Below are 23949 nucleotides of genomic sequence, written 5' to 3' on the forward strand. Positions count from 1 at the left end.
TATGGACGTGTATATTATTTTTTACCGTTTGGATCGTGATTTCAAGAGACTCGTAGGAATTTTGGTGAAATTGCCTTTCCTTGTATTTATTTACTGATTTCACTGAAAAAATTCAAAATAAATATTTATCACTATAATAATACTGCTACTGCTACTACCATCACGACGCTTCTTTGAAAGGGTAGACAAAGAGGATAGAACGCCACACTAGCCTGTCCTGATATGCATTCTTTGATTTTATTTAATTATTTCATTATTTAAACTACATGTACAGAAAATAAAAAAGTACATTTGCGGGTTTATTGGTCAAAAGCAATATCTTCAAACCAACCAAAAACAGACTAGCGATATTGGTCAAAACGTTTGATACCATATATAGCTGTTTGCAATCAGAGGGTAGATAGTACTTGAACATTTAAAAAAACATAAATTACAAATTGATGATAATAGGGAAGGCAAAGGAAGAAGGGAGTTTAGGGAAGGAGGTAGAGGGAGGAGGTTTGATGGACAGTTAGGGTTCTAATGATTGATAGTAATGTCTCAGACGTTTCGTACAAGTTATTAGAGAAGGTGCATTTGTTTACGCGGAGAGGTAATTCACTCCATAGTCTGGCCGCTTGGACAGAGAAGGAATTACTGAAGAATGATGTGTTATGGCGAGGAATGGAAAGTGTAATCTGTTTAAATGTCAGACCGTAATAATGTCATTTTGATGACCTGACGATGGAATGATTATTCCGAAACCGGTGGTCATAAATTAATGCTTATTAAAGTGGTATTACACAAAGTGATCGATGAATGATAAGGAGAGTATTTTTTGACATCTCATTAAAGATGAAGAAGAATATGGAAGTCTGGGCATTTACGGGGCTGACGACTGTCATAGGCTGGTTTAAGTGATCGCTTTACACACGTGTAACATTCTCCAATTCTACCCATTATTGACTACCACACTACTCAAATTCTTGGAAGTTCCATATATATGAACAAATTTTGAAACATTGTTCTTGAATTAGAACTTCACTGGAGACATCTATTGGTGAGATGAAAAGAAGCTTTTTATTGAGCAGAAAGTATTTTATTATTATGTGAGGTCCGAATCCTGGATTATAATCACATACATGAAAAACGGGTCGTCAGCCACGTAAATGCCCAGACTTCCATATTCTTCTTCATCTTTGATGAGATGTCGAAAAAATATAAAAAATGACTCCTTTAATTATATTAACAGATAATCCAGATTTGTGTGCAAGTATTTGGACACACTCAAAACATTGTAAATAAGGAGAGTGTTATATTAATATACCACAAAGTTAACACTGCTTTTAGAATACAAAATACATGATATCGCTCACTCCTTTCAAGAACGTCATAAATCAAATATCGTCAATTTTCAGTTGTGCATGTTTTCGGAATGCTAAGAAAATGTACTATATCCCAGCAAAAGAGGCATATTTTAAACTTAATATTCACCTGCTACAGGGCAGAAAGTGTTGTTTTTGCATTTTGAAGAAATGGTATTGTTTAATAATATTTTTAAATATGCTAAATATTTTTCAAATGGAGAAAAATCCTTCAGGTTTTACCTAAAAAGATCTGTTGCACAGTAAAAAGTTTAATAAGTGGCTTGATATTTGTTTTTAATACATTGTATTATATTTTTAAACTTTAAAAACGTTCTCCTGAAAAATCATGTTTTTTATTTATGACGTTCTTGAAAGGAGCGAGCGATATATGACGCCATTCTCTCTGCCTACCCCTGTGGAAAGAGGCTAATTGGTTAGATTTAAATTTAAAAAACAACAAAATTATTTACACTAGTAACTAGTGCTTGGGTCACTCGTTTTTATGTACTCTGTACACACTCCATCTTGTTTTGGTGAATTAGTTAGGTTAGGTTAGTTTAAGGTACCCTTAGTTATAAAGGGATTTTGCCTTGCAAAGTTCTGTTGGAATGAAAAATGGTATAAGTCTAAAATGTTTATATTATTGACATCCCAAATAAATAAAAAAGAATATGAAAGTGTGGGCTTTTACACGGAATACGACCTGACATTGGGCGACTCCTGACCTGACCGCATTCAAGTATTTAAAATACTTGAAGATGCTAAATTTTTCAACCACTTTCGCCTCATAAATTTGTTTTACTAATATCGCTCACTCCTTTCAACAACGTCATATATCAAAATCGTCGATTTTCAGTTGTGCATGTTTTTAGAATGCCCAAAAAATGTTTATCTATATCCCAGCAAAAGCGGCATATTTTTAACTTATGTAATATTTACCTGCTACAGGGCAGAAAGTGTTGTTTTTGCATTTTGAGGAAAAAGTATTGTTTAATTATTTTTTTAAATATACTAAATATTTTGTTTTGAATATTGAAAGCATTAACTTTGGGGATCATATTGATATATTATTTCGAGAAATAAAAATACTTTGTGTTTTGATCCACTCACATTTTTATTAACCAACTAGTTTTTATTTCTCGAAATAGTATACTAAATATTTTTCAAATGGAGAAAAAACATTCAGGTTTTACCTAAAAAGATCTGTTGCACAGTAACAAGTTCAATAAGTGGCTTGATATTTATTTTTAATACATTTCATTATATTTTTAAACTATAAAAACGATCTCCTGAAAAATCAAGTTTTTTGATACATGACGTTGTTGAAAGGAGTGAGCGATTTGTATTCTTTCTTCACTCATTCGATCCACATGTCCAAACCATCTCAACACACCTTTCTTAATTTTGCCAATGATGCTTATCTCAGCCTTGCATTCTTTCCTTATAATTTATCACATATTTATTTAATTCAAAAACATATTATACACATAAGTCACAAGTATAATTTTCCCGATGAGTAATTTCCATTACTCATTTTAAGACATGACTGAAAAACATATACCACAGATTAAAAAATATATATAAAATAAAAAATTTAAGGAATTTAATTGTTGAAAATTTAAAAAAAATAAAAAAATTGAATGAATCATTCGAATATCTATCATATAGTTTTGCATTTTCGTCTATGATAACTCATTTTTACAGCATTCAGTCTTCCTTCATCCTTCTTTTGCCAACTCCGTGCTTCATTCACATTCGGGTTTTAAATATTGATATATGGGTACACCGATGTTTTGCCCTATCTTTTTAACATAAAAGTCAGTAAAATATTCAGAAAACTTAATTTTTTATATTTTTAATATCAAAATAATTAATGGTCATTTTTGATTTAGGTCGCTTCTCCCATGAAGTTTTCGATAATTTAGGTTAGGTCAATATTTTCCGAAAGGTCATCCTGCTACACTGCCTACGTTCCTTCCATACGAAACGGAAAATCCGCAAGGGAATTAAAATTTTCCGTTCATGAATCTAAAGAAGGTTTTCCCCTCTTTTTGTTTTATTTTTTAAGTGGTTTTTTTTGGACGCGGTAGGGTGAATTAGTCTGGATCAGACGAAATGGTGAAACACTTCTCCTTCTCCGAATCCACCCGGCAGTTGAATGAAAGAGTAGGATGAATCGTATCTACTCTCTCCGTCTCATACGTAATAGATAGTCCAAACCATCTCAACGCATGTCCAATTTATCTCAACACATGTTCAATTTATTTCAACACATGTCCAATTTATTTCAACACATGTCCAATTTATCTCAACACATGTTTAAATTATCTTGAACACATATCCAAACCATCTTAACACATGTCCAATTTATTTCAACACATGTCCAATTTATCTCAACACATAACCATCTCACTACATGTCCAAGCCATTTCAACACATGTCCAAGCCAGCTCAACACTTGTCCAAACCACCTCAACATATGCCAAACTATCTCAACACATGTCAAAGCCATCTCATCACATGTCCAAACCATCTCAACGCATGTCCAATTTATCTCAATACATCGGAGGGCTGATCACCTTTCCTTCATGTGTTAACGATCTCTTGATCGTTAACACATGAAGGAACAACATTGCGTTTATATGATGCTGTACCCTATGCACCATTGGGGGCGGATAAGTTTTTTTTATACTGCGAATTTCATTAAAAAATGTTAAAATTATTGTAATATGAAACATTTCGCTCACTCCTTTCAACAACGTCATATATCAAAAAACTTGATTTTTCAGGAGAACGTTTTTAAAGTTTAAAAATATAATTAAATGCATTATAAATAAACATCAAGCCACTTATTGAACTTTTTACTGTGCAACAGATCTTTTTAGGTAAAACCTGAATGTTTTTTCTCCACTTGAAAAATATTGAGTATATTTAAAAAAACAATTAAACAATACCCTTTCTTCAAAGTGCAAAAACAACACTTTCTGCCCTGTAGCGGGTAAATATTAAGTTAAAAATATGCCGCTTTTGCTGGGATATAGTACATTTTCTGGGCATTCCGAAAACATGCACAACTGACAATTGACGATTTTTGATATATGACCTTGTTGAAAGGAGTGAGCGATTTGTGCTTTGAGCCGCCCGCACACGCAGACTCTCTCCGCGCCGACTTTTAAGCACTCTCCCTCCGGATGTGGGCACAAGTGGAGTAAGTCAATATGCCCAAAAAGGGTGGTCCGCTGTGGTCACATTAATATTGACTCGATTTAATTAAATTTAATAATAGATGGCGCTGAGGAAGGATGACTTTGTAGGTTGCTAGGGAAAATATTTACACTGGTTTTGGTTGGGTGGTTTATTAATTTTTATTAAGTTCTCGGGCAAAATTATTAATTAATTTAATTACATCTCCGTAGGTATTCTTCATATTCAAACCCTTATCCGAACCCGGGACCTCCAGAACGGTAGACGAGCGTGGTGACCATTACAATACGGTGCGGACAAAAATACCGTTTATATATATATATATATAAATATATATATATATATATATATATATATATATATATATAAATATATATATATATATATATATATATATATATATATAAATATATATATATATATATATATATATATATATATATATATATATATATATATATATATATATATATATATATATATATATATATATATATATATATATATATATATATATATATATATATATATATATATATATATATATATATATATATATATATATATATATATATATATATATATATATATATATATATATATATATATATATATATATATATATATATATATATATATATATATATATATATATATATATATATATATATATATATATATATATATATATATATATATATATATATGAATCCCTAGAACAGGTGCAAGAATTTTTATATCTAGGAAGCATGTTCACAAGGGATGGAAAAGTGGATAAGGATATTGAGAGAAGAGTGAATGCAGGGAATAGAATAAATGGTGCTTTTAACAGAGTGATTGGGAATAAGAATATGTCCATGGAAGCCAAGCTAGCGGTTCACAACGGCGTGCTAGTACCGACACTAATGTATGGAAGCGAAACATGGAACTGGCAAAGGAAGGATGAAAGCAGAGTGAACGCTGTTGAAATGCGCTCCCTCAGACGAATGTGTGGAAAATCATTGTATGACAGATTTAAAAACGACGATATAAGAAAGGAATGTAAGGCTGAACGAGGAATAATTGAAAAGATTAGGAAGAGTTCTTTGCGGTGGTATGGACATGTGGAGCGAATGGATAGCGAGAGAATGACTAAGAAAATATATGTGGCGAATGCGAGAGGGAAAACAGAACGTGGACGACCGAAAAAGACTTGGCACGATCAGATCAGAACCTAAAATCTGGCGGTGTCAAAAGTCTGCGTAATCGGAGGGCATGTATGACTAGATGTATGGTGTGAAGGAGGCGAGGAGTGTATGTCAGGGCAGAAGAGTGTGGCGTTCCATCCTCTCTGCCTACCCCTGCGGGGAAACGGCGTGATGGTAGTAGTAGTAGCAGTAGTAGTATATATATATATCGATCGTATACTCTTGAGTCCCATAGATTATTCGCAAAGATAAGAGAAGCTCTCTTTCCTAAAAACACTCTCCGGACAGGATTATCCTTCAATGATCCCTTGTCAGAGGCTCTCCACTAAGGAAGACGGATTTGGTACACCCAACATATCCTAATTTGGGCAAGTCACTAAGGGATTTTAACCCAAATACTGGCCAAACTCTAAAATCCGAAATTCAGGGAAATACGAAAAAGATTTTGATAAAAAACTTTGTGGATAAATATGTTAAAACACTTCAATAGAAGACAAATTAAAAATATTTTATATCTGTCTTCTATCTCTGTCAGTGTCTCGTAATGGTCAGCACGCTAGGGGGGGTAAAATAAATACAAGTGATTTTTTTCACTGTAATATTATTTCAATATTACCCTGGACTGGTACCTGAAGCGGAGGGCTGATCACCTTTCCTTCATGTGTAAACGATCAAATCGTTTATATGATGCAGTGCCCTATGCACTATTGGGTTCGGATAAGGGTTTTAATATATATATATATATATATATATATATATATATATATATATATATATATATATATATATATATATAAATAAATAAATATATATATATATATATATATATATATATATATATATATATATATATATATATATATATATATATATATATATATATATATATATTTATTTATATATATCCGCAACCCAATGGTACATAGAGCACTGCATCATATAAACGCAGTGTTATCTCGATCGTTAACACATGAAGGAAAGGTGATCAGCCCTCCGCTTCTGCAATGAGCAAATGCTGAGATGTTCATGATCGGCCCACACTAGATTATCCCTCCTGTTCCCAACACAGATTCAAATTGAAACATTTGTATATATTTAGTTAGAAGAAATAAAAATCCACTAAATGATCTATAAACCTTGTACATAATAAGCAAAGTAATTAATAAGTCCAATTTCCATCTAAAAAAAAGCTCTCCGCTTCGGGTAACAGTCCAGGGTAATATCGAATAAATATAAGGGTGTAAAATCACTAACATTTATGTTCACTCAGCCTGGGAATCGAACCCGGGACCTCCAGGACGGTAGCTAAACATAATATCTATAACACCACGTAGGCGGACACAAAAAAAATGCTTTGAAAGAGAAGGTCTGTCAGGAAGTCTTGATGCTTTTGTATCAGATCTGGGAAGGCGTTGGGACAGCTTTCAATATATGATCAAACTTCAAACAAAGTTATCTCGAGTTTTCTTTTTAAAATTGTTTTTTTTTTATTCCAGGATATTGGAGTCGGAAATATATTCAGCTCTCCTGCCGGAAGAGCCGTCGTCAACAAAACTCCCGAAACGAAGAGCAAAGCAAGCAGCCAGAAACCATTTTGCTCAAGCACATCCACAAATTTTGAAAGCAATAACTTTGTCCTTCGCCCAGAAACCCTTGTAGATCTAAAAAGTAGTCACTTGAGTGGGTATCCTCCACCAATCGAATACAAAGCCAAAAATCAAGAAATATACAAAACAAATAAACATAGCTCAAGTGATTTTAAAGACTTGAAATTGACCGTTATGTATAATGAAGAAGCTATTAGAACAGCTAAACATACAGATGTTAAAACTAGAGACGTTGAAGAATCAGAAAGGTTTGATAGAGATGAAGATGTAGAAGAAGAGATCGTGAAAGAAAACGTGATATCCAATCAACCTACTGACAGAAAAGAACTGTTGATAAGCTTACAAGACATATACAAGACAAAAAGCGAAAATGTCACAAGCATAGAAAGCATTGCAGACTTGAAACGTAGAAGAAACTTGGACCTGAACAAGGTATCTTTTGAGGAGGAAGACAAAAGTGACTGTGAGGTGTTCGACGAAAAGCCGAGTCACAATTTACAGAGGAACCTAGTGAAGGAACGAGGGTTTTCGGACGAGAAGTGCGACATCCTGAGGAGGATTGTGAGCGGGTTTCTGGGAGGATGGACCACAGGGAAGATGGTGGACATCGCGAGATGGAGGAGGAGAAAGTCCAGTGAAGAGCTCTACAGGGAGGCGTCTCTAGCTCTTGGATATCCCTGCGAACTGACTGACTCTTGCAGATGTCTTGAATGCCAGGTTAGTTGACAATAAATCTTAGCCTGAATGTCTGCAAATGCTTTTTCGACATCTCAATACAGATTTTTTTAAAAAGAATTCGTTAGTCTAGATATTAACAGGGCTAAACCACCTGTCATGATGACAGTTGTGACCAAGATTTGCTGCGTCCTACGCCTCATCTCTTCATTCCTCACAAAGTCAAACCACCGCACGCCTAAGATTCTCCGCAAACACCTATTCTCAAAGCTTAGTACACGGCTGCTCTGGGCCCTTGTAAGGTGCCATGTTTCACAGCCGAATAAGAGAACAGGAGCAATGCAGGCATTGTATAGGCGGCATTCGGTATTCACCGAGTATAAATCCGATCTCCAGACAGCCTTCATACTATCCTCAAGAAAAGGCGATTCAGTTGGCTTGGCCATGTACTCCGCATGCCTCCTGAGAGCCTTAATCAAGCTTGCCTCTTTTAAAAGGCATCAGGTAAACGCCGTCCAGGACGACCACTGCTGACAATTTGTCGGCAGTTCTCGTCAGAACTTCGGGACGCGGATCTGACTTTGGAGGATGCAAGGGAGCTGGCAGCCGACAGAAAAGCCTGGAGACAGTTTGTGGACTCCATATTCTCCACCTAGGGAGCTGACTCTAGTTGAGTGATCGCTTTACACACTTTGCAACATCCATCATGATGACAACCACACTATGTACTATTTTTTTGGAAGTCAAACTCCTTTTTTAAACTAAACTACTTTCTCAAACCAAAAGCTTACTGAAACCGACGATAGATGGCTCCAGTAACCTCACACCTAAAGCGTCATGTGATTTTTGATATATGTAGAGGTTCCAAAAAATTGAGTAATGTAATTGTTAATCGTAAGCAGTGATCACTTAACCAGTCTATAGACTATTCCATATACTTCATCATCTATGTTGAGACGTCTATAATTAAAATTTCATTTACAAGATGGCGTTAGTTTTGGAAAATTCGCGCAAGAATTTAATTTAATATGGTAATAAATAATTTCAGCATTTCAAGAAACAGAGGTAATTTCGACTTTAGCTTTTATGTTTGAAAGCTCTCAAAAGTCGATAAAATTACATCGAACTTTAAAGCTGGAGGCTTGTTTAGTTTTATATGTTCGTAGTTGAAATTTCGGATATGTACGCATGTTGTATTTAGTTACGTTGGGAACCAACTCTCAATGTATGGAAGCAAAGCATAGAGTTGGCAAAAGAATACTGAAATACTGAATGCAGTCGAAATGCGACCTCTCAATGAGGCAAAACCCTGTATGGTAGATGTTCCAATGGTGATAAAAGGAAGGAATGCAAGGCTTAGATTATCATTATCGATAAAATTGAGAAAATGTATACATAAATATATATATATATATATATATATATATATATATACAATATATATATATATATATATATATATATATATATATATATATATATATATATATATATATATATATATATATATATATATATATATATAATATATATATATATATATATATATATTTTTTTTTAATCCTTATCCGTACCCCAATGGTGCATAGGGCACTGCTTCATATAAATGCAGTGTTATCTTGATCGTTTTACACATGAGGAAAGGTGATCATCCCCCCGCATCAGGTACCAGTCCAGGGTAATATTGAATAAATATTACAGTGAAAAAATCACTTATATTTATTTGCCCCCCCTTGGGAATCGAACCCGGGAACTCCAGAACGGTAGCCGAGCGTGCTGACCGATATATATAAGTATATATATATATATACTTAACAAAATTCAAAATATTTTTACGGTTTTGCAAAGGAGCTTGGGTAGATTTCTAGTGGCTTAATTTTTTTGTTGATTGGCAGTCACAGGCAAAAGGGATCAGGGATGCTGAGGGATTGGAAACATATTTAATAACGGACTTTTAGAAAAATCATTTACTTGTGTATTTATTAGTTGTAAATTATTATTAATTGCCTTTTCAATTTGAAATATTTCTAAGTAATCTAATCTAAGTCCTCTGTTGCACGTGTGTAATATATTTAGACCTTCATTTTTATCAAATGAGTGATTATTTTCTATTAAGTGATTGGCAAATTCAGAATGATTATTGTTATTTAGACATCTTGTATGCTCTTTGCTTGAGATCTACCTAAGCTGCTTTGCATAACCTTAAAAATATTTTGAATTGATAGTGTTTTAATATTAATCAGTCTTGGTAAAGAAGCGGTTACATGATATGCTTCATACTTTAAATTGTTTCCGTAAAAAACTAGAAATGAAAATCTGACGATATTGGTTGAAAAATTAGAATTCTCCAGTTGCTTGGATATCACCGAAAAACAAGTTTGAAACATTTTATGAAACACTCGCTTATTTGAATGGTATTGACATTGAGTAATGTAGTGTTTCAGACGTTTCTTCAGGGTTATCGATCAGGTGCATTTATCAAGGTGATAGGTAATTTATTTCAAAGTGTGGCAACCCTGATAGAGATTGAAATAGATCACTGTTTCTCAAACTTGTTGGCGATGAAACACGTTTGAGACTTTTAATATTTTAAAGAACACTTAAATAAGCTGCGTTTGTCGTGTAGTGGTCAGAGTATTTGGTTACCGCGCTAGAAACCCCGAGTTCAATGCTCAGGGGGGTCACCATTGGGGGCGGATAAGTTTTTTTCTACTGCAAATTTCATAAAAAAAAACTATATATTGTAATATGTAACATATCGCTCACTCTTTTCAATAACGTTATTCATCAAAAAACTTGATTTTTCAGGAGATCGTTTTTTTAAGTTTTAAAATACAATGAAATGTATTAAAAATAAATATCATGCCACTTATTGAACTTTTTATTGTGCAACAGATTTTTTCGGGTAAAACCTGAAGGTTTTTTCTCCATTTGAACAATATTGAGTTTATTAAAAAAAATATATTAAATAATACCCTTTCTTCAAAATGCAAAAACAACACCATATTATTTGTTAATTCTTGGGACCATCAAACCTTCGTTGTGATCGTATTAAGTGTATAGAAATAGTTTGATATTGTGTTTATATTTTTTTAATTATACATAAATAAATAAATAAAAAATCCTTCTACATTCGTTATTAGATCGGATCTGATTTGAAAGTTCGAGAAACTTATCTGATCCTAAAACCGGACGGTTTTAAGGGCATGTTCCGTGTTCTGTCCTCATCTATCTTTCTATGATTACATTAAAAGGACTTCTTTCACTAACTTCTTCATTTCACCCTATTTCTACTCCCTTCAATTATACTTTTCTTACTATTCCATTCAACTCCCACCCCTAGTCTTAAAAACTATATTTCTTGACTGTTTTTCGCATATACTTGTTGGCACATTTTATAAACTTTATAAAATTAAACAACTTTGTTTTAACCACTTTTTTTTATTATTAGTACACTTTAACCTACCGGTTTCTACAAGAACCTTGTCATCATCAGGGTTTATTTAATTCTAAAACATTAAAAACATTGAAATACCCATAATTACGGAGTGTGTGGAAGTTTTTGGTAAGGGAATGTAATTAACTATGAGTATTTTAATATTTTTAATGTTTTGGGATTAAATAAACCCTGATAATGACAAGGTTCTTGTCGAAACCGGTTGTTTAAAGTGTACAAATAATAAAAAAAGTGGTTAAAACAAAGTTGTTTAATTTTATAAAGTTTAAAAACTATACTCTTACTATACGTTTACTCGAGCTGAGAGGAGAGAATTGTCTCAATATAAATTTCCCTAAAAAATCTGAAAATGTAAATTAAAATTAAATACTTTTTTTTTACAAAAATGTTAATAAAATTAGTATTTAACCACTCACCGAGATTTTTACGTCTACCGGTTTCGAGACGTACCAAAACTATAGTGCATGTTGGTCTTCGGGTAGACCAAAAATCGCATGTGTTAGACATTTTGTGTAGTTTTGAGTGTGTAAATGGTGCTATGGTGGTGAAGGGTAGTATTGTTTGCATGCTGTGTTAGTGATTGTCCTGACGAAGAGACGGGTACGTCTCGAAACCGGTAGACGTGAAAATCTCGGTGAGTGGTTATATACTATCCGGGATTATTTCGTCCACTGACCTAGCTGCTTACAAGTGTTATAAAAAAAATATTTGTGAACAAGTATTTGGACACACTAAAAATGTTGTGAATATGTATTTTTCAAATATATGTGATGAAGTAAATATATTAATGAATAAATAACGCTTTGCTTATCATTCATCGTTCACTTTGTGTAATACCACTGACATTTGATTTGATGATGGAATGATTATTCCGAAACCGGTAATCACGAATTAGTGTTTATAAGTGGTATTTTTGTATAAAGTGAATGATGAATGATAGGGAGTGTGTTATACCATTGTTCCTGTGCGAGTGTGCCGCGGCACACTGGTGTACCGTGGTTATTAGTTGGTGTGCCGCGGAAAAAAGTCTAGTTTTGTGAAGACATGAAATCAACCTTGTTATAATATATCATGTTTTCGCATTGTATTTTGAAAATAAGTCAATATTAAATTAACACTGTTTTTTTGTGTACCTCTGAAATTTCTTAATTTGGGAGGTGTACCTTGAACAGAAAAAGTTTGAGGAACACTGTGTTATACCATACCACAAAGTTGACAATGATTTTGCTTTTAATAAATCATTCGTTTCTGTTTATTTTCAGTGCAATTACTTCGAATGCGACGACAGCGACAGCGAAACGAGCGACATCTCTCTAAGCCTGCTCGACAGCGACGCGGAGGACACGTCGTGCGACCAATATTCGTCGGCAAATCGGTCGTGCGACGTGTTTTACTACGAGAACGAGACCAGCTCCAGGCAGACGTCCGTCGACATGCCCAGCGACGCGGAGGACGAGAAGAAATCCCAAGATTGCGGAGAAAACGCCGCGCAAAGTGGCAATGTCGACAGAAAAGGCGGGCAAAGTGACAGCTCGGCGGCCATCTTGGATGAAACGGACGTGGCGCCCTCTATAAGCATCGCGGCGGGAACGCCTGTTATCTTGGACCATTTGTTAAACACGCCTATGGCCTGTTCGCTCCAGTGATAAAAATATATGAAATGGAGCATTTTACTTCTCTAAAGATACCCAGACTTTCATATTGTTTATATATATTATCGTTTGTTTGACGTTGAAAGAAAAGGCGGGCAAAGTGACAGCTCGGCGGCCATCTTGAAAGACGCGGACGTGGCGCCCTCTATCGGCATCGCGGTGGAAACGCCAATTGTAGAGGGCTTCACCAAAAAGTTACATTTCCAATATTGCACAAAAAATCCTTGAAATGCAAATCTGTTCTGTTTACTGTATTCTATCGAAATCTCAAGTAAAGTGAAGATCCGAACTCGACATCTCAACATAGATGAAGAAAAATATGGAAGTCTGGGTGTTTATAGGGCTTAATAAACCTTTCATGGACCGGTTAAGTGATCACTTTACACACGTGTAACATTCACCATTTTTCAACCACACTACTAAATTTTTTGAAACTCCTAGATATCTCATGACACAGTGCATATGAGTTCACAACAGCCATCTATGTTGGATTGAGAAATCTATTCGAACAAGTATTTAGACACACTCAAAATGTTGTTATATTTTAATTGAAAATTCTAAATAAACGTAAGTTTTTTGTCAATATCTGACTAATAGGGTTTAAGTAAAAATATGAATATTTCAGAAGCGAATGATCTCTTAAAACCTTTCCGGGAGTATGGACGTAAATGAACGTCGGTGCAAATTTTCTTCGAAGGAGTATCGACGTTAATGAACGTCCAAGTCTACCTGTCAGTTGGTACGATGTAATTTGTGTAGTAATGACATCTGTGGATATTTGTATTTAACTTTGCCATAAAATAAAGCCCAGAGATGGTGAGGTTTATTTTTTATTTAAATTATTTTACATAATTCATTTGTTTATTTTAAATATGCTTCTTATGCCTATTTATTATACCTGTTTATTGTTTTTATATTCAGTCATGTATTAGTTTTGGTGATTTAAAAAAAAACTTTTTTGTAACTTTATTATTTCGCTCACTCCTTTCAAGAACGTCATAAATCAAAAAACTAGATTTTTCAGGAGATCGTTTTTAAAGTTAAAAAATATAACACAATGTATTAAAAATAAATATCAAACCACTTATTGATCTTTTTACTGTGTAACATATCTTTTGAGGTAAAACCTGAAGGTTTTTTCTCCATTTGAAAAATATTTAGTATATTTAAAAAAATAATTAAACAATACCTTTTCTTCAAAATGCAAAATCAACATTTTCTGCCCTGCAGCGGGTAAATATTAAGTTAAAAATATGGCTCTTTTGCTGGGATATAGGGATTTTTTGGGCATTCCGAAAACATACACAACTGAAAATTGAAGATTTTTGATTTATGACGTTCTTGAAAGGAGTGAGCAATTCGTGTTCCAGTCTTGTTAACCTTAATACCATATCCCAAAATGAGAAATAAAAATTACTCATAGGGAATATTATATATATGACTTATGTATGTAATATGTTTAGAAAAAATAAATTAATAAATAATTTTTATCTTCATAATACAAAGAATTTTTTTTGTTTGCTTTAGAATATTTATTTTTAAAAAATACGTATTTAATGTGAAAAAAACCAAAGAAAATCGGACATCAATTATTGTACTCCTGGAAAGGTTAAAATTGAATGGTTTTCTTCAAAAAAATAACAAGAATTATATAAAGGTCTCTCGGAATAATGTGTGGCAAAACGTTGTATGATAGATGTTCGATCCAAATGCTCCAGGTATAAGTTTCTTAGTAAAAGTAACATAAAATTATCATTAGATTAAAACCAATATTTTTAGCTTTTCCACTTTTTTATTTGACCAGCGACCGGGTTTCGTCGTTACCGACATCATCATGTCGGTAACGACGAAACCCGGTCGCTGGTCAAATAAAAAAGTGGAAAAGCTAAAAATATTGGTTTTAATCTAATAATAAATTAAAAATGCAATTCCATCACGAAGTGTCAGTGGATAATATAAATCTAATAAAATTATCACTGTCATTTTTTGCACTGAAATTATACAGCAAAAAGGGGGCAAATTCGCCTTGTTTCAATGACATTTTGTATGATTTATGGTTCTCTCTCAACTCTGGGTTATATTCTGAACATTTTTTGGCATCGGTATTCATAAATGAACAGCTACTGTAGGGTTAAGCGGTGCTTAAATCAATACAAGAATAGCGTCCAGTAGAAGTGAAAGGTCATTTAGGGTTGTTTCGGAATCATTCATTGTGGGGTATTTCAAACTGAAATTCAATCCTAGGGTCATGTTATCAATGATAATACATTTTAATATGCGTACTTTCATAAAAAAATCGTTTAAAATCTTTCAATTTCACTCTAAAATAGGGACCTTTTTCTAACGTTAAATACTACAATACAGTGAATACGCGCGGAGCAGGTTACTCTTGAAACTATGCAACAAATTAGAGTACAATATTATCTGTGTTCCTATGTCTTATAACTATTAAGACCTATAAAGAAAACATAATTTATCACATCTTTAACAAAAAGGCCAAAAATTAAATCACCTTTCCCTCTTTAATTTTTTATCCGCACCCATTGGTGCACAGGGCACTACATACCATCATTATTTCCAACTACATTCGCCTTCATATATTTGTGTTTCCGTTCTTTTCTCACTCATTCGTTGTACATGTCCAAACTATCTCAACATGTCTTTCTTAATTTTATGGATAATGCTTATATCAGCCTTGCACCCTTTCCTTATATCACCATTGGAACATCTACCATACATGGTTTTGCCGCACTGAGAGATCGCATCCCGACTGCATTCAGTCTATATATATATATATATATATATATATATATATATATATATATATATATATATATATATATATATATATATATATATATATATATATATATATATATATATATATATATATATATATATATATATATATATATATATATATATATATATATATATATATATATATATATATATATATATATATATATATATATATATAAACATATAAATATATATATACAGTTGAACCTCTCATAACGAGCATAATTCGTTTCAGAATTTTACTCGTAAAGCGAAATTCTCGTTAAACGAAAAAAAAATGTTTTGACTGGCTCACAAGTGAATGTCGTGAAAAGGGACTTGCCTTTTATCTGTAGCTGGTAAGGAAGTAAATTTTTCAACATTTTATTTGCATATTATTTCTTGACATCTCATATGGAAGTATCTATATTATATCAAGAATATGGAAGTCTGACTTCCATATTCTTCTTCATCTTTGATGAGATGTCAAACAATAATATGAAAAATATAACCAGTCTGATGATGTCGGTAACGACGAAACCCGGTCGCTGGTCAAATAAAAATAAAGTGGAAAAGCTAAAAATATTGGTTTTAATCTAATAATATATTAATGAAATATCTCCAATAATTTGAGGTCATCTAGATTTGTAAACAAGTATTTGGACACGCTCAAAATGTTATATTTGCTCGTTATGTGAATCACTCGTTATGGGAGGTGCTCGTTATGAGAGGTTCCACGGTAAACAAATATTTATGCAACTTTTTAAGGCGTTGAATCGAGATTTTATCCTGTTTATTAAATTGTATATTCTAATTAAATTCGCTAAGAAAGACTAATTAAAAATAAATTTTATTACTCATTGAATCCTTATATTATCGTATTTTAATATAATAATTGATATATTGTTAACGATTGCCAAAAATTATTCGACTAATAAATAATACGAACAAGAACAATATATTTTTAATTCAAAACCTAACCTAACCTAACCTAACCTAACCTAACCTAACCTAACCTAACCTAACCTAACTTACTTATTATTATTTTTTTAAATGGTAATAATATTAGCATGTAACCACGCACCGAGATTTTTACGTCTACCGGCTTCGAGACGTACCCGTCTCTTCGTCAGGACAATCACTACCACAGCATGCAAACAATGCCACCCTTCACCACCATGGAACACACTCAAAACTACGCAAAATGTTTAACACATGCGATTTTTGGTCGACTCGAAGACCAACATGCACAAAAGGTTTCAGCGCAAACATGCGTTACGAGCTGAGGTTAAACGTGCACTAGGCACATTAATACTAATATTTTATTTATACTTGTATTTTTGACATTTTTGAAAAAAAAATAATTATATAATAATTATATTTTGCCATGTATTAGTTTTGGTTATTATTTTAAAATCTTTATGGTTAGTTTATTATATATACATATATATATATATATATATATATATATATATATATATATATATATATATATATATATATATATATATATATATATATATATATATATATATATATATATATATATATATATATATATATATATATATATATATATATATATATATATATATATATATATATATATATATATATATATATATATATATATATATATATATATATATATATATATATATATATATATATATATATATATATATATATATATATATCTGGAGGACCCGGGTTCGATTCCCAGGAGGGTTAAGAATAAATATGAGTGATTTTTTCACTGTAATATTTATTCAATATTACCCTGGACTGGTACTTGAAGCGGAGGGCTGATCACCTTTCTTTCATGTGTAAACGATCAAGATAACACTGCGTTTATATGACGCAGTGACCTATGCACCGTTGGGTGCGGACAAGGGTTTTATTTTATTATATAAATAATGAAAATAAATAATAAATGCTGCTGAAAGATAACATGATTCAAACCCATGGCCTAGGTGACGTTGACCTACAGCCTGAGGACGAGGTGAGCTGACCCCAACAGTCTACAAAGACGATAAGTTGGGTTGGAGGCAAGAAGAAGAGGTAGCTCTAAGTAAGTGACTGGTCTCTAGGAGAAACAAATCTAGAATGTCCTTATCAGACTATGTGGGTATCTGCACGGTTGCGGCTATGTTGTTGTCACCAATGTGTCACCAACGTACCCACATGCCTTACACACAACAAGCATACGGTCTTTCTGAAGACCATTGTATTTTGCATGTAATTTCAGGACAAAGAAAAATGGTCCTTAACCTACCTTGGCCTAAGAGGGGGATTTGAAAACCCCTTAAAACAATGTTTCACTCCATAATTGATAACCTTTAAAGCGATTCGATACATTTTTTTGAGACATATTTGTATTTTTACAATTCGATATTAATGCAGATTTAAAATTATAATACAAGGCGAAACATATGTTAATAACAGGCACTGGCTAGAACACCCAAGATGGGTGAAAATCTATTTAAAAGAAGAAGAAAAAAAAAGAAACAAAAGTGTCGCCTACTTTCAAAATCTGCCAGATCCATGTAAGTCGATGTTCCACTCGGCGGGTGCAACCATCAATTTAAACTTACTTAAACTATCTAACCATCACGCCGCTTCTCCACAGGGTTAGGCAGAGAGACTAGAACGCCACACCCCTGTCTTTGCAAACATTCTTCGCCTCCTCCACGTTCATGCATCTCCTCAAACATACCTGCAGCTTATTACGACTACTTACTTGACCACTTTTAAGTATCTGGCATACCTGATCGTGCCAAGTTTTTCTCGGTCTTCTTCTGCTCCTTTTTCCAAAAACATTCGCCTCATAAATTTGTTTTACCGTTCCTTCATGTCCAAACCATCTCAACACACCTTTCTTAATTTAATCGATAATGCTTATCTCAGCCTTGCATTCCTTCCTTATTTTTCCTATTCGAACATCTATCATACATCGTTTTGTCGCATATTCTTCTGAGAGATTTGTAAACCTCTGAAAAAATACACTCTACATAGGACTGGGGTCTTCCTAACCCCTTGCTTTTAAGCTTGCATAATTTTGAATCACTTCGTGTGAAGGTTAAACAAAAGTATATCAACAAAAAGCTCTTTTGACAAATAAGAAAAAAAATGGAATAAGGTGTTGTTGTGAAAAATGAACGATATAACCTTTCGTCCCTTGTCCGGGAATAAAGGAAGCTGGACATGAAAAATGGGTTGGCACAGAAAGGGTTATAACTAACTCTCTGCGGGTGCTTTCTCGTACAAAATATAAAAGAAAGCCAATGCTTTCGACTTATTCGAATTACAATAGATTCGACAAAGTTACAATGAACTTTGTCGAATCTAACTAACTAACCAACTAACTATTAACTAATGCGATCTCTCAGAAGAATGTGCAACAAAAAGAGTTATGATAGCAAATAAAAACGTATCAGCGGAAGCTAAACTGGCAGTGCACAACGGAGTCCTGGTTCCAACTCTAATGTATGGAAGTGAAACATGGAGTTGGCAAAAGAAGGATGAAAGCAGACTGAATGCAGTCGAAATGCGATCTCTCAGAAGAATGTGCGACAAAACGATGTATGATAGATGTTCGAATAGTGAAATAAGTAAGGAATGCAAGGCTGCGATAAGCATTATCGATAAAAATTAAGAAAGGTGTGTTGAGATGGTTTGGACATGTAGAATGAATGAGTGAGGAAAGAACGGTAAAACAAACGAGCATACCCTGGAGAAACTGGGTCGGGTAGAGCCGAGGATAATAGCCGTACTCTCTCATGTAGAGATATATATTGAAAGCTATACCACCGCATTCCCAGATCTGATACAGAAGCATCTAGGCATCCTGACAGACCTTCTCTTGCAAAGCGTTTTTTTTTTTAACTATGTTGCGAAATTTATTGAAAATGTGAAACAACATAAAGTTGTGTCCCGATTTTACTGTGAATTTATATTGAAAACCTTTCAATATCCCTGTCACTGCCAATCTAAATAAATAGAAGTTTGTTAAAGCACCACCAAATTTTCTAGAAGTACCGCGGTGTAGGCAGTGAAAGGTAATATAGGGTCCGCCATCTAAAGTTTTTTTTTTCAACTAGTGCTTATTTCGTGAATGGTAACACTTAGCTCATGTCTGATTTGACAGATAATTAGTTTTATCCTTCCGCTAAGCGAATATGGTTGTGTATACGCTTGAACAACGCTGGGAAATATTGCGACATTACTTTGAAAATCATGGTAATGTTGCAGAATGTGTGCGAAAATTGCGTACGGTTTTTGGAAGAAGAGAAGCACCGTCAGCTCCGTATGTTCGTTATCTTGTGAAAAAAGTGAAAGAAACTGGCATCCTCATTGATAAACCAAAGCGTGAAAAGCCAAAAACAGTGCGTACACCCGAGAATATCGATGTTGTGGCAGAAAGTGTGCGTGAAGCGCCATCAACATCAATTCACCGTCGTTCTCAACAATTGAACATTTCGGAGACATCATTGAGACGAATTTTGCATAAAGACCTTGGTATGACGCCATACAAAGTCCAATTGGTTCAGGAGTTGAAGCCAACTGACCATCCAATGCGTTTTCGCTTCGCTGAGTGGGCCTGCGATCGACTTACAGAAGATGCCGATTTTGCCAAAAAAATCATCTTTTCGGATGAAGCTCATTTTGATCTTGGCGGGTATGTAAACAAGCAAAATTGTCGTATTTGGGGCACAGAAAACCCGCACGCATACATTGAAAAGCCGGTACACCCAAAACGAGTCACTGTTTGGTGCGGATTTTGGTCCAGAGGCATAATTGGGCCATTTTTCTTTGAAAATGAGCAAGGAGTGGCCGTTACAGTCAATGGCGATCGTTATCGGGCCATGTTGAACGGATTTTTGTTCACAAAAATTGAAGAGGAGGATATTGGCAACATTTGGTTTCAACAGGACGGCGCTACGTGCCACACAGCCGAAGCTAGTTAGTTTTTTTTTTATAGCATTTTCAAAAAAAAAAAGTTATTTGGCGGACCCTTTAGTATTTAGTTCAGTTAGTCAGCTAGATCCGACTCTGACCCGACGCTGGCCGGTACACAGACGCCCACAACCAGACCAGCACAGCAGACAGACACGGAACAGTGCAAAGGTATTTACAGAAAATGGTCAGTCATCGCATTTCCACTCAACCATTATTCATCGACACTATTTCGGATCCCTTTCACAAGTAACGACACATATATATATATATACGTATATACACACATACACATATATTTTTTCTTGATACACGCCTATCACAATCCTAACAAACAATGGACATAAAAAACAATAAAGAACAACCCTATCTCAAACCTGGCACAAAGTCCTAACCATGACACTAAAAGACAACAATAACACAACGCAGAACTTTACACAAAGATAACACCCGTACGATGCAGCACTTAAGTTCAAACATCAGATGAGAACATACAAGATAGTCGAGTGTGTCACCACCCAGATGTAGAGTATATTTACCCTAAAGGAGTTATTTGACGGGCACTATTGAATTAGGAACCCGCCATCTCCTCTCGGGGCGAACGGGAGGGTTTTTCAGCTGTGACAAAGCATTTTTATATGTCCATACACCATTGGAAAAAAAAAATTGTATACATATAAATCTATATATATATATATATATATATATATATATATATATATATATATATATATATATATATATATATATATATATATCGCGTCGATATCAAACAGCAACGTCACTTCACGATGAGTGTCCCAAAACAATACGTAGAATTTCGTTTGCAATTTGTATTGTTCATTTATATCTAATTATAGTGTTTATATTTTCAACAAAAAAAGAAGAAACTTTGACGGACAATTCCTGTCCCCAATCACGTTATATCGAGGGTTTACTGTACTCCTATATCGTTTTTGATATTATTGTAAGGCTTTGAGAATTGCACCCTTGTTATGTATAAATAATGTTGTAAACATGTTCTGGAGAGATGATTTTCCACATGCGTTAGTTTTCAAAATGGCATCGTTTAAAAACCGCTGGAAAAATATGTTTCTTTCACGAGTTGTTGGAATAAATTGGTCATTTGATGTAAAAATAGGGTAGGTAACTGACCATCATATATATATATATATATATATATATATATATATATATATATATATATATATATATATATATATATATATATATATATATATAGGAGAAAGTCAATTTATTTATCTAAAACGTGATAATTGACTATTTGATATCTTACCAGCTTAATATTGCCCTGAAAAAATCCCAAAGGATTTTAAACTTAGAAGTATAATATATTGACTTGGTAAAAATGTCAAACTGCATTGATGTTTATTTTGTTGCCAAGCAAAAGTGACTTAAATGGCCCTCCTGAACATTTTACGTTTTGTTAGTTGGTCACTTCTCCTGTACGACTACGATATATATATATATATATATATATATATATATATATATATATATATATATATATATATATATATACATAATACTTTTTTTTAAACTCATTTTGTTTTTCAGAGAAGTTAATGCCATATCAATAACTTATACGAAAGAAACAATTCGCTCGGCGTCAAAGGCCGAAATATAATACGATCTTCGAGATGAAACGATAAAAATATGAAAATGTGAAATACAATATTATGTTTTAAAGATAAGGAGGATGTTCCGCCATCTTGGAATTTGATTCCACCCAAAAAAGCTTTTAAGAAAAGAGAAACCCCGCGGCAAAAATTTAAATTGAAACCGTTTCACAAATTCAGTTTGGATGAGTTTCATTTCTTTCAAAAGGTTTCGAGTTTCGGTAGTTTATTGTGAAATTTCAGTTTGAAGGAGATGAACAAATTTGTTTTGATAAAAACTTGATAAAAATAAAGCTGTTTATATATTACACACGTGCAATAGAGAACTTAAATTAGATTATTTATAATAATAATAAAACCCTTATCCGCACCGCAATGGTGCATAGGGCACTGTGTCATATTAACGCAGTGATATCTTGATCGTTTACACATGAAGGAAAGGTGATCAGCCCTCCGCTTCAGGTCCATGGTAATATTGAATAAATATTACAGTGAAAAAATCACTTATATTTATTTTACCCCCCTTGGGAATCGAACCCGGGACCTCCAGAACGGTAGCCGAGCGTGCTGACCATTACACTACGGAGGCGGATTACTTATAAATATTACTAATAAATATTACAAATTAAAATGGTAATCAATAATAATTTACAACTTATAAATTCACAAGTAAACGATTTTTCTAAAAGTACGTTATTAAATATGTTTCCAGTCATTCATCATCCCTGATCCCTTTTGACTGTGACTGCCAATCAACACAAGAAAATAAAGTCATTGAGATCTACGGCTGTCCAAATTTAAAACACAGTAAGGGACATTTTATTGTAGTATTTATATTTATTGTAGTAGGTTTTTTGCATTTATGGACTAAGTAGACTCTACTTAGTCCAAAAATGCAAAAAAACCTACTACAAAAAATGTCCCTTACTGTGTTTTAAATTTGGACAGCCGTCTACCCAAGCTCCTTTGCCTAACCTTTAAAATATTTTTATTTTTTTTAAGTACATAGTGTTTTAGTATTAATCAGTCTTGATAAAGAAGCGGTTAGCTTTGAAACCGGTAGACAATATAATTAAGTTAAAATAAAATATTTATAGTGATTTTAAAATAAAGTTACATTTTAATATACATTTTTCCATTTTATCAGTTTACTCTGAATGGAAAAATTTGTTTTACCGTTCTTTCTTCACTCATTCGTTCCACATACTCAAACTATTTACAAATTTGGCGTTTAATTTGTAGAAGTCCATTTTAATTTGTATGTTAAATGTTAAATCAAATACTGATTTTTTGAGTCTTGGTGTTTTGTCCAATTTGGTTTTCCAAACGTCCAATTTGACTTAAAGTGACTTATATGAAGTCCAATTCAATTTGTGTGGCGTTCAATTAGGTTTGTAAAACGTCCAATTTGCTAGTAAAACGTCCAATTTGGTAGTAAGGCGTC

At 33.3% G+C, this 23949-nt stretch overlaps 1 protein-coding gene and 1 long non-coding RNA gene across 2 annotated transcripts in view; both read left to right on the top strand.

The window, feature by feature from the left end:
- Positions 1-7552, top strand: part of LOC148299733 (uncharacterized) — an 81370-nt gene extending 73818 nt beyond the window's left edge. Inside the window, exon 3 of the long non-coding RNA XR_015839037.1 lies at positions 7234-7552. This is a non-coding gene — a long non-coding RNA (uncharacterized LOC148299733). The remainder of the gene's footprint in view (positions 1-7233) is intronic.
- Positions 7553-7603: 51 nt separating this feature from the next.
- LOC148299735 (uncharacterized) lies at positions 7604-13745 on the top strand. Its single transcript, XM_088275758.1, has 3 exons — positions 7604-7611; positions 7725-8061; positions 12739-13745. Exons 1-3 carry the CDS (start codon positions 7604-7606, stop codon positions 13120-13122), a joined length of 729 nt encoding a protein of 242 aa, XP_088131884.1. The 3' UTR covers positions 13123-13745.
- Positions 13746-23949: the final 10204 nt, after the last annotated feature.

Source organism: Brachycentrus maculatus, unplaced genomic scaffold (assembly GCF_059751285.1).
Source record: "Brachycentrus maculatus isolate JH-2025_06_01 unplaced genomic scaffold, ASM5975128v1 h1tg000984l, whole genome shotgun sequence".
In the NCBI taxonomy this organism is placed as follows: domain Eukaryota; kingdom Metazoa; phylum Arthropoda; class Insecta; order Trichoptera; family Brachycentridae; genus Brachycentrus; species Brachycentrus maculatus.

Coding starts and splice junctions, on each gene's coding strand:
- LOC148299735 (XM_088275758.1), top strand. Junction 8,062..12,738: donor GCAGATGTCTTGAATGCCAG/GTTAGTTGACAA, acceptor GTTTATTTTCAG/TGCAATTACTTCGAATGCGA.